Source organism: Corythoichthys intestinalis, chromosome 14 (assembly GCF_030265065.1).
Source record: "Corythoichthys intestinalis isolate RoL2023-P3 chromosome 14, ASM3026506v1, whole genome shotgun sequence".
Lineage (NCBI taxonomy): Eukaryota > Metazoa > Chordata > Actinopteri > Syngnathiformes > Syngnathidae > Corythoichthys > Corythoichthys intestinalis.
The window spans coordinates 5636063-5649035 of NC_080408.1; the positions used below are offsets into that span (position 1 = coordinate 5636063).

At 40.0% G+C, this 12973-nt stretch overlaps 1 protein-coding gene across 4 annotated transcripts in view; it reads left to right on the forward strand.

Moving 5' to 3' along the window:
- Positions 1-12973, forward strand: part of stk11 (serine/threonine kinase 11) — a 70258-nt gene that overhangs the window by 20474 nt on the left and 36811 nt on the right. For all 4 annotated transcript variants that reach the window (XM_057857144.1, XM_057857143.1, XM_057857142.1 and 1 more), the window contains exons 3-6: positions 6766-6849; positions 8823-8912; positions 9166-9298; positions 9367-9503. In XM_057857144.1, coding sequence (XP_057713127.1) covers positions 6766-6849; positions 8823-8912; positions 9166-9298; positions 9367-9503 — 444 coding nt within the window. The remainder of the gene's footprint in view (positions 1-6765; positions 6850-8822; positions 8913-9165; positions 9299-9366; positions 9504-12973) is intronic.

Sequence of the window (12973 nt, forward strand, 5' to 3'; positions counted from 1 at the left end):
ATTAGTGCGCATGCGCAATACTTGAACGGTCTCAATGGATAAAGGCAGTCTGAACCGGCACGCCAAAAAAAACGGATATGACAAAAAATCGGATTCGTGCATTAAAGAGCATACGACACCAGAAAAAAAGTCTTAAATGGCATTATTATGTGAATTAGAATCATATTTTGAGACGATTCGACTATATACAACAATTTAGCAAAGCGCAGATGACGAGAAATTAGTCTTTTAATCTGCCGGTTAGCCACGCCTACAATTATAGGGCTTTAGCGTCCCCAACAGGTGGATGACGTCAGCGGTAGACTAAGCTCATCGGTTTTACTATTCAGCCCATTGAGGGGGAATTGTTCAGAACGAGGAAAACGAGAAGAAGAGAGCTGCAAAATGTCATTGTTTCAGTCTCTCTACTCCCAATATTTTTACAGGATATTCTATATATCCAAGTATTTTCCCCAATAGCTACATAAATGGCTTGAGAAGGACCAGTCAGCCCGTCGAGGGGGAACTATTCACAATGAGGAAAACGCGACGAAGAGAGCGGCAAAATGTCATTGTTTCTGTCTCTTTACTTCAATATTTTTACAGGATATTCTTTTTATCCAAGTATTTTTCCCCAATAGCTATATAAATGGCTTGAGAAGGACCAGTCAGCCCGTCGAGGGGGAACTATTCACAATGAGGAAAACGAGACGAAGAGAGCGGCAAAATGTCATTGTTTCTGTCTCTTTACTTCAATATTTTTACAGGATATTCTTTTTACCCAAGTACTTTCCCCAATTGCTAAATAAATGGCATGGTCATGACAAATAACTTGTGCTAAATGGAATATAAAATAATAAAAATCCATTTATTCAAGACGACATGGCAAAATTACTCCATAATGGTCAAAACAGTCGACTTTACCTTTACTGTCACACCTGCCGAACGATATTTTATGACACCTAAATCGGAAAAATCTCATTTCCCTTCCCCGGCTTCGGAGAATGTAAACAGACCAGAAGGAGTGACAGCTAGCCGACATGCTAACCCGAACCGAGGGATGTTTCAAAGTCTTCGAAGTGGAAAATCACACATAACTAGCCTGGATTATTTGACATGACGACCCGGTTGTCGAGTTTCTTTGCGGATCGGCAAACCGCCCGGGGGAGAGCAATTTACATTTCGTTCCCTGGAGGAGGGTGGCTGGAATTGTTGTGTAGCTAACGTGCTAACAGCTAACTGCTATTGAGCGTGAGGATAGCTTTTTACATGCCTATCAATGATCAAACGTAAGTAGTCCTTTATTTAAAGGAATTTTATAGTGTTTACTTTGTAATCACTGTATTCGTATTTGACATAATACAAAACAAGATGTTTACTCACTTCCTTGTAAGTCCAATGGTCCCACAGTAAATATCCACGGTGAATGGGAACCTTTTGAAACTCCAAAAAGGCGCATACGCCTCTCCCGCATACAGAATGATTTTTCTGCAGCCGTTTGGCTGGCGTGATGCAAAAAATAGAAGTATTAATCCGCAAAATCAGCTGAATCCTTCGTCCTCATACACAACAGTACACTGTAGCGTGAAGAGGACGTCTTCTACCGTACACGTCACAGCGCCCTCCTCCTCAATGCGAGACCGAAGCCGGAAGTCACTCATTTTCCTGGCGCGGGATTCAAAAAACTAAATAAATATAGCGATCGCTTCCACACACATCCAAGCGGTCCATATCATTCAGGAGCATAAAATACCGCGTGTATTATGAAATAAACATGCTTTTTCGTGTCACAAGCACTTTAAGACCTGTAGTATGAACGTAGCCTAAGAATCGGAAATTTCGCACGCCTCTATTAATGGCTGCTGTGACATAATTACTCAACACAAGTGTTTACTTCAAGGTTTCAGGTTTTTTCCACCCCAGAGCATTTTTTGATACATGCACGCACACATGCACCCCCCACACATACACAGTAAAGCCATATTGCTCTTTTGCCAATGAAACATTTAAGATTTTATTATGACAGTAATAACAGAATTAGGCGAGCACAAACAGAAAAATAGCTGTGGCCATTTAATGGTCACATTATAGGCTTCACTGTTGCATTATAATTTATGCTGAATGCTTTACCCTCATAAAAGATATCAAAGCAAGTCACACACCCACAGATACAAAATAATGCGGTCCGTGCCCAATCCACTCATTGAGTTCAGCCGTTTTGACAAAGTTAGAGCCGCTCTCTGACTCCATCACGTTCATTTTCTAGCATTACCCGCTAGCGTTAGCCTGTGGCCTGGCTACCATTAGAAAGCACCCTCTGCTGAAATCGAAAAGAACCAGGGAGGAAAAGCTGGTGAAAGCCCGTTTGGAGGCCGCCAAGCGTCTACTTGATGTCGGGTGAAAGTTTGGCGAAGCTCCCTTAAGCCCAACTCCATCACGTTTGCTTGTAGTGATAGCCACTAGTGTTAGTCGCTAGCGTTAACCTACCGGGCTTCTGTTTAAGTTCCTGATAACCACGTGACTTCATACGTAAGCACACTGACTTCTTTCTTTAAAGGGGAATAAACATAGCCGAACACCACAGTCAAAGCGGGATGAAAAGACTATATTTTCTTGTTTTATCAAATTACCGAATTTACCGACATTGTCGAAATTACGTCGGTCATCGTGAAGAATTTCGGTAACGGTAAATTTTCAGTCTCCCGCCCGGCTCTACTCCAGTGTAGTCCAAAGTAGCGGAGTAAAAGTAATGTTTTCTTCTTCACGAATCTACTCAAGTAAAAGTAAAAAATACATTTCTGTCAAAGTTACTCAAGTAAATGTAACGGAGTAAATGTAACCTTTGCTTTTATATATAACAATCTTTCATCCACAAGCTAACCTCCTTAGCCTGAAATAAACTATTATATGAATTAGGACTGTCAAAATTATCGCGTTAACGGGTGGTAATTAATTTTTTTAATCAATCACGTTAAAATATTCGCAATTAACACACATGCCCCGCTCAAACATTAAAATGACAGCAGTGAAATGTCTGCTTGTTACTTGTTTTTAGGTGTTTGGCGCCCTCTGCTGGTGCTTGGGTCCAAATTATTTTCTGGGTTTCAGCACAATGAGTGAGCATGGTGTTATTATTGACATCAACAATGGCGACCTACTAGTTTATTTTTTGATTGAAATTTTTACATAAAACGAAAACATTAAGAGGGGTTTTAATATAATTTCTATAACTTGTACTAACATTCATCTTTGAAGAACTACAAGTCTTTCTATCCATGGATCGCTTTGAGAATGTTAATAATGTTAATGCCATCTTGTTGATTTGTTATTATAAACAAATACAGTACTTATGTACCATATGTTGAATGTATATATCAGTCTTGTGTCTTTCCATTCCAACAATAATTTACAGAAAAATATGGCATATTTTATAAATGGTTTGAATTGCGATTAATTACGATTAATTCATTTTTAAGCTGTAATTAACTCGATTAAAAATTTTAATCGTTTGACAGCCCTAATATGAATACAATGTGGTCATGGTGAGTCAACCAAAGTATCCAAATTCTTCCAATTTTAATATCGCAATTTATATCGCAAACCACCCAAGAATCACAATGTCAGTTTTTTCCCCAATATCGTTAAGCCCTAGCTGTCGTTGACCGCCATAGACGTCCAATTTGTTCATTCGCTGCCATCCCTCCTACTTCAAACAAATTGGATGTCTACTAGTGAAAAATTCAAAGAATGAAAATACCTTGTTTTTCTGTTTTGTTTTGTAGAATGATTTCCTGACCCACGTATTGATAATTGTATCACCCTTTCATGAGATTATTGTGATCGTGAGCTACCCAGAGGTTCCCACCCTTAACATCAATCCATGCTGCATTATTAATGTTTTCCTTACCCTATTCGGTCGCCTTTTCTTACTGCCCTCTGATTCAGCATTTCTGGATTTCCCATTTTCCAGCAAAGTATCAGAGGATTTAATCACAGCATACATCATTAAATATTATTGCAGCCTGCGCTAATTATAGAAATCATCGGGGCAGTCGTATGAGCTCATGAAGGGAAGAAAATCTTCGTTGGCATGTTTTGAATATGCGCACAGTATGTTATCTATTTAGCGGAGACCTCAAATGTTATCTTTAAGCTTGTTGAGGCCTTTGGTATGATGTTGACAAGTCCCTCAAGGCCCCCAGTGAAGTTGACTGTGCAGTGCCATTTCCATGGCAACATTCACGCCTTTGTTTGGAATGACATGCCAGCGCATGCGTTTCACACCCGCCACGTTATATGTGATAAACTCCAGTGCGTTGAAGACTCAATCTCTCAATCTGAGAATCTTTCAGAATCTGTCCTATATTCTGCAGCCCACGAACACAACACCTAACTGTGCTGGTTTTAGGTTACAGATGAATGCCACTGTGCCTTGGGTGGCAATGCTGACTGGTCTTTTTGGGGTTTAGCTGGGGGTTTGTGTGAATCTAACGCACATAGTGAAGCTGTATTCAGCAATGACTGACTTCTAACACTTTCCAACTGGCCGTATTGTAAGAGTTTTTAGATGCCATTGTACCCCAAGTTTATAAGCTGCTTATTTTGGCGATTCATTTATGAAACGATGCAGTTATTCTAAATGTGTGCACTAGGAATGCTATATACACTCACCGGCCACTTTATTAGGTACACCATGCTAGTAAAGGGTTGGACCCCCTTTTGCCTTCTGAACTGCCTTAGTTCTTTGTGGCATAGATTCAACAAGGTGCTGGAAGCATTCCTCAGAGAGTTTGGTCCATATTGACATGATGGCATCACACCGTTGGTGCAGATTTGTCGGCTGCACATCCATGATGCGGATCTCCCGTTCCACCACATCAAAGATGCTCTATTGGATTGAGATCTGGTGACTGTGGAGGCCATTTGAGTACAGTGAACTCATTGTCATATTCAAGAAACCAGTCTGAGATGATTCCAGCTTTATGACATGGCGCATTATCCTGCTGAAAGTAGCCATCAGAAGTTGGGTACATTGTGGTCATAAAGGGATGGACATGGTCAGCAACAATACTCAGGCAGGCTGTGGCGTTCCAACGATGCTCAATTGGTACCAAGGGGCCCAAAGAGTGCCAAGAAAATATTCCCCACACCATTACACCACCACCACCAGCCTGAACCGTTGATACAAGGAAGGATGGATCCATGGTTTCATGTTGTTGACGCCAAATTCTGACCCTACCATCCGAATGTTGCAGCAGAAATCGAGACTCATCAGACCAGGCAACGTTTTTCCAATCTTCTATTGTCCAATTTCAATGAGCTTGTGGAAATTGTAGCCTCAGTTTCCTGTTCTGAGCTGAAAGGAGTGGCACCCGGCGTGGTCTTCTGCTGCTGTAGCCCATCTGCCTCAGAGTTCGACGTACTGTGCATTCAGAGATGCTCTTCTGCCTACCTTGGTTGTAACGGGTGGTTATTTGAGTCACTGTTGCCTTTCTATCAGCTCGAACCAGTTTGGCCATTCTCCTCTGACCTCTGGCATCAACAAGGCATTTCCGCCCACAGAACTGCCGCTCACTGGATATTTTTTCTTTTTCGGACCATTCTCTGTAAACCCTAGACATGGTTGTGCGTGAAAATCCCAGTAGATCAGCAGTTTCTAAAATACTGACCAGCCCTTCTGGCACTAACAACCATGCCACGTTCAAAGTCACTGAAATCACCTTTCTTCTCCATACTGATGCTCGGTTTGAACTGCAGGAGATTGTCTTAAACCATGTCTACGTGCCTAAATATGTACTGAGTTGCTGCCATGTGATTGGCTGATTAGAAATTAAGTGTTAACGAGCAGTTGGATAGGTGAACCTAATAAAGTGGCCGGTGAGTGTGTGTGTGTGTGTGTGTGTATATATATGTATATAATATAGAGAGAGATTAATAAATGGTTTTTAAGCACTTCAGATGTAATAATTATGATCAGTTTTAAACAACTGTCCCACCGAATCATTTTTAAACAATAAAGTACTGTAGTAGAAAAATGCTTGGCTTTATTAAATGCTTCTGTTTACCTACCTTGGCTGTGAGTGTTGGAGTGGCATGTAGAAATTACAAACTCCTCAGGATCACTTCTGCCGTTTATTGCCACGACACAACACATCCGGCTGCCTCGAACGTCTCCACACACACACACCCCCACACACGCACACACATTCATTCCAGCGCCAATTCTTTGCTGCAGCAACTGTTTACCAAGTTAAACAATGATTGACACATTCAACATGAATTCGACGTGTGAAGTCCGCTTCTTTGGCAAGATCAAACACAACCATCTGCCAACATTGTTAACTTTAATAGGCAAGTGCCACAGTGACTGAGGAACAAAGAGCTGGGAGAGGGAGACTGTGCAGAGAGTATGAAGCAAAACATAAGTTTTTGGATTAAAAATATCGCATGTCCTTGCGATGGGACTCTCTAATATTTGCATATCGCAATGGCGGTGTTTAAACGGTATATCGTTCAGGCTTAGTAACAACCCTTTTTTTTCCCTCTTTAAACGGATGACACCTTTTTAAAATGATATAGCGATTCTTGGCGGGAGCACATTGATAACTTGTTTGGCTACACGTGATATATCACCTTTTTGATATATAGTCACACCCCTTGTCAGCAGTTTTTAAATGCGTCTTGTGCAACAAGTACGTTTTTAAAGTTTGAAACTGTGGTTTTGAGTCCTCATAAAATCTCGTAAAAAACCTTTGATTAATCATTTCCATGTTTGTGTCTTTACAGGGAGATTCAGCTGCTAAGAAGACTGCAACACAAGAATGTGATTCAGTTGGTGGACGTTCTCTACAATGAAGAAAAGCAGAAAATATATCCTTTCCTGATTGTTTAATTTTTTATTAGTCTCTGGTATCTCTGTGAATATCGTATTTAAATTTGAATCTAATTAAAAGATATGCAGCCATTGCTGTACATTGGTTACATATGCTGCAAGATGTTTCTTGTATACACTTGATAAATGGGGGTAGCTAAAAATATTCCAAGCACTTGTAAAGCAGGAAATTGCAACAACTTTTTTTTAGTTTAGTTGCTCGGTCTGTGTCTAAACACAATTTCTGGAAACACATACTGTATACTTGGGTGATTCTCACGAATGCCATGCAGTCATGAAGGACATTTACCAAAGCTAACTTAAAATGGAATGCTATGATGACTCGGTATTTTTCCATCAACAGTTTGAGCTCCCTAATATTTTATTTACAGTAAAATGTAGTGCTGCAGCTATCGATTATTTTAGTAGTCGATTAATCGATGAACCATTAGTTCGAATAATCGAGTAATCGGATAAGGAACATGAAAAATTACCTGAGCTGAGCCTCAAACGGTATAAAAAAATAAATGAGGATCTATGTACAACAAAACAACAATTGGCTAATTTACATTGCAAAAGTCCGCTAGCTTAAATGCTGTAAAATGCTAACTTTTTTTTTTTTTACACAATGCTCTTAACAAATGGTTCACACACATACAGTATTCCCACAAAAACGGCTAAATATACCTATAAACTAAATTACGAATGCATTAGAAAAAAAACTTTAGCTCAAACAAAAACATAGCTTCCGTTGGTCTCAACAGGGAACAGCTGGATTCAGCCATGTGAAATGAGTTATGTCATACTGTTGCCACTAGAGGGCAGTGTATCCACCCAAATCAATAAAGCTAAATGCAAACATTCAAAACAAACCATTACAACGCCACTATATTAAACGAATACTCGAAGCAGCAAAATTTATTTCGAAAATTTTTTTTTCTAATCGAATACTCGAGTTTAGGGCTGCAGCTATCGAATATTTTAGTAGTCGATTAATCAATGGACTAGTTAGTTCGAATAATCGAGTAATCGGATAACAAACATGAAAAATTAAAATACCTTAGCTGAGCCTCAAACGGTTTTTTTTTTTTTTTTTTTTTAATTAGGATCTATGTACAACAAAAGAACTAACTTACATAGAAAAGGTTCGCTAGCTTAAATGCTATAAAATGCTAAACTTTTTTTTGTTTTACAACGCTCTGAACAAATGGTTCACACATATTCCCACAAAAAAAACGGCTAAATATACCTGTAAACTAAATTATAAATGCATTGAAAAACATTAGCTCAGACAAAAACCTAGCTTACGTTGGTCTTAACAGGGAGCAGTTGGATTCAGCCATATGAAAAGAGGCAGACCAGAGGGCAATGTATCCACCCTAATCAATAAAACTAAATGCAAACACTTTCAAAATAAACCATTAAAACGCCATTTTAATTAAACGAATACTCGAAGCAACAAAATTTAATTCGAATATTTTTTCTAATCGAATACTCGAGTTAATCGATTAATCGTTGCGGCACTAGAATGCATTAAAAAAAACTGAAGCGCAAACAAAAACCTAGCTTAGGTTGGTCTTAACAGGGAGCAGCTGAATTCAGCCATATTAAATGAGGCAACTAGAGGGCAGTGTATCCACACAAATCAATAAAGTTAAAGGCAAACACTTTCAAACAAACCATTACAACGCCACTTTAATTAAACGAATACTCGAAGCAGCAAAATTTAATTTGAATCTTTTTTTCTAATCGAAAACTCGAGTTGATCGATTAATCGTTGCAGCACTAATGTCGAGGCACCACTGTACATCTTTCAACTAAATGTGAACTATTTTTAAGATTGAGTTTAGGTTAGCTTCATGAGAATCGCCCATTCACTCTTGAGTACCAGACAAAATGTATTAGCTTACCAAATATGACAAGTTAGTGCATTTATTAAGATTTTTTTTAATCCCCTTGACTCTTGACGTACGTATATGGTGATGGAGTATTGCGTGTGCGGAATGCAAGAAATGCTGGACAGCGTCCCGGAAAAAAGGTTTCCTATATTTCAAGCTCACGGGTACGTCTTGTCGTTTTCCCTTGCTCTTCTTACCCCTCTCCTTTAGCTCTTCTATTTTTAGTCTCATCCTCTCTGCAACAATACTGTTGCTTCAGGCCTAAATTTAGCTCCCGGACTGCTGCGCTTGTACTTTTCAAATATGTGCCGGTTGATTGCGTGAATGTGTAATTACTGTATGCTGGAGTGCTAAAGCTCTGTGAACCTTAATCTGTTGGTTCGAATGCTTGCTCACACAACTTTTGCTTCTTTTCAGGTACTTTTGCCAACTCTTAGATGGCCTTGAATATTTGCACAGCCAGGGAATTGTTCACAAAGACATTAAACCAGGCAATCTGCTGTTGACCACAGATGGAGCACTTAAAATATCGGACCTGGGAGTAGCTGAAGTAAGGAAGTGTTTTCAATGGAGCTCATTTGAAACGAAATGTATGTTGAGGTTTACTCTGCTTTGCAGGCCCTGCACCCGTTTGCAGAGGATGACACGTGTCGTACAAGTCAGGGCTCTCCGGCCTTTCAGCCACCGGAGATTGCCAACGGCCTGGACACATTTTCAGGGTTTAAAGTGGACATTTGGTCAGCAGGGGTAACACTGTGAGTAGTTTGAATTTAGCATTCTTTTACATTACAGGTCGTCCCCGGGTTGCTAACGAGTTCGGTTCTACGCTGGCTAAAAAGTATCGCGATATTTCACCCAAGCCTGTCGCGATATGCAAAAAGTCAAGTTATCGCACGGTAAATAAAAATGAGGGCGGTAATTTTCCTGGCTGCAAGGTATCACCGCGTGCGTGCAGAGTTCATCAACATTCTTGGGTTTCGTCTTCCATGCTTCCTCTTTCATCCTACCCCAGACATGTTCAATGATGTTCATGTCTGGTGACTGGGCTGACCAGTCCTGGAGGATCTTGATCTTCTTTGCCTTGAGGAACTTTGAGGTAGAGATTGAAGTACGTGATGGAGCACCATCCTGCTGCAGAATTTGTCCCTTTTTATGGTTCGAAATGTAAGAGGCAGCTAAGATTTGTTAATATTTCAGACTATGTTGCCTTCCACCCTGCAGATCTCTCAGGGTGCAGACAATTAATAAAACGGTGTGGCATTTGCCAAGGCCCACAGCCTGTCAAAAGGATTGAAGCTGGAAAAGTGGCAAAAGGTGGATTTTTCAGATGAATCTTCCATTGAATTACACCACAGCCGCCGTAAATACTCTGAAAACTGTGAGGTTTGGTGGTGGCAAAATCATGGTCTGGGGTACATCCAGTAGGGGGGTGTGCGAGCGATCTGCAGGGTGGAAGGCAACATAGTCTGAAATATCAACAAATCTTAGCTGCCCCTTACATTCCTAACCATAAAAAGGGACAAATTCTGCAGCTGGATGGTGCTCCATCGCATACTTCAATCTCTACCTCAAAGTTCAAAGCAAAGAAGATCAAGAGCCTCCTGGAACTGGCCAGCCCAGTCACCAGACATGAACAGGATGGAAGACGAAACCCAAGAATGTTGATGAACTCTGGGAAGCATGCAAGACTGCTTTCTTTGATGTTCCTGATGACTTCATCAATAAATTGTATGAATCCTTGCCGAAGCCCATGGAAGTCATACAAAATATAAAATTTGGATCTCACAGCACCACTACTCAATTCACTTGTTATGTAACATACCGGTATTTTTGTATTTGAAGTATATTTTTGTTCAATTTTCACACTACTTTCTGTAGGCGACAAAACTTTTGTCCTGCCAAAATTTGACCTTTGTCTTCATTAAATAAATCTTTTTTCAGTGAAACAAATATATTTTTGTACATTCAACATCATTTGGGAGGGTCTTAGCTTTATGCGAGCCATTTCTGAAACCAATTGAATAATTAGAAGTCAGGTTATTAGCAATTGTTTCTACAAAATGGATAAGTGACAAGACTTTTGGCAGGAACTGTATATATCGCTTACTAAAATTTATCGCGACAGGCCTAATATCACCTTTTGGATAGATTGTCACATCCGTACTCATAAGTGTACTGTTCATTGCGTCTTTATTCCCTATTGTTTTTCTTGCCACACATGCACCAAAAATACGTCAACAAATATCTTCCTACAGGCATCAGGACAACTGTACTCTTTCGCTGGCTTCTACATCACTTACTAGTAGTCCGATAACGTCATTTTCAAGGTATCGGAACCGGCAAAAAAAAATCGGACATGCCTTTTTTTAATATTATTTTTTTTAATTAAATCGTTTTCTAATTGTGTTTAATGTTACAGACAATATGTCTTACACTCATCCAGAGTCTTTAGTTTTGGCTTAAAGTAGGGCTATCAAATTTATCGCGTTAACGGCGGTAATTCTTTTTTTTTTTTTTTTTTTAAATTCATCACGGTAAAATATTTAACGCATGCGCTGCACGACCCACTCACGCGTTGTCGCGTTCAATCTATAATGGCGCCGTTTTGCCTATATGCAGTGCCTTGCAAAAGTATTCGGCCCCCTTGCAACCTTTCGCCACATTTCAGGCTTCAAACATAAAGATATAAAATTTTAATTTTTTGTCAAGAATCAACAACAAGTGGGACACAATCGTGAAGTGGAACAAAATTTATTGGATAATTTAAACTTTTTTAACAAATAAAAAACTGAAAAGTGGGGCGTGCAATATTATTCGGCCCCCTTGCGTTAATACTTTGTAGCGCCACCTTTTGCTCCAATTACAGCTGCAAGTCGCTGGGGGTATGTTTCTATCAGTTTTGCACATTGAGAGACTGACATTCTTGCCCATTCTTCCTTGCAAAACAGCTCGAGCTCCGTGAGGTTGGATGGAGAGTGTTTGTGAACAGCAGTCTTCAGCTCTTTCCACAGATTCTCGATTGGATTCAAGTCTGGACTTTAACTTGGCCATTCTAACACCTGGATACGTTTATTTTTTAACCATTCCATTGTAGATTTGGCTTTATGTTTTGGATCATTGTCCTGTTGGAAGAGAAATCTCCATCCCAGTCTCAGGTCTTGTGCAGATACCAACAGGTTTTCTTCCAGAATGTTCCTGTATTTGGCTGCATCCATCTTCCCGTCAATTTTAACCATCTTCCCTGTCCCTGCTGAAGAAAAGCAGGCCCAAACCATGATGCTGCCACCACCATGTTTGACAGTGGGGATGGTGTGTTCAGGGTGATGAGCTGTGTTGCTTTTACGCCAAACATATCGTTTTGCATTGTGGCCAAAAAGTTCAATTTAGGTTTCATCTGACCAGAGCACCTTCTTCCACATGTTTGGTGTGTCTCCCAGGTGGCTTGTGGCAAACTTTAAACAAGACTTTTTATGGATATCTTTGAGAAATGGCTTTCTTCTTGCCACTCTTCCATAAAGGCCAGATTTGTGCAGTGTACAGTGGTTGTCCTATGGACAGACTCTCCCACCTCAGCTGTAGATCTCTGCAGTTCATCCAGAGTGATCATGGGCCTCTTGGCTGCATCTCTGATCAGTTTTCTCCTTGTTTGAGAAGAAAGTTTGGAAGGACGGCCGGGTCTTGGTAGATTTGCAGTGGTCTGATGCTCCTTCCATTTCAATATGATGGCTTGCACAGTGCTCCTTGGGATGTTTAAAGCTTGGGAAATCTTTTTGTATCCAAATCCGGCTTTAAATTTCTCCACAACAGTATCTCGGACCTGCCTGGTGTGTTCCTTGGTTTTCATAATGCTCTCTGCACTTTAAACAGAACCCTGAGACTATCACAGAGCAGGTGCATTTATACGGAGACTTGATTACACACAGGTGGATTCTATTTATCATCATCGGTCATTTAGGACAACATTGGATCATTCAGAGATCCTCACTGAACTTCTGGAGTGAGTTTGCTGCACTGAAAGTAAAGGGGCCGAATAATATTGCACGCCCCACTTTTCAGTTTTTTATTTGTTAAAAAAGTTTAAATTATCCAATAAATGTTGTTCCACTTCACGATTGTGTCCCACTTGTTGTTGATTCTTGACAAAAAAATTAAATTTCATATCTTTATGTTTGAAGCCTGAAATGTGGCGAAAGGTTGCAAGATTCAAGGGGGCCGAATACTTTTG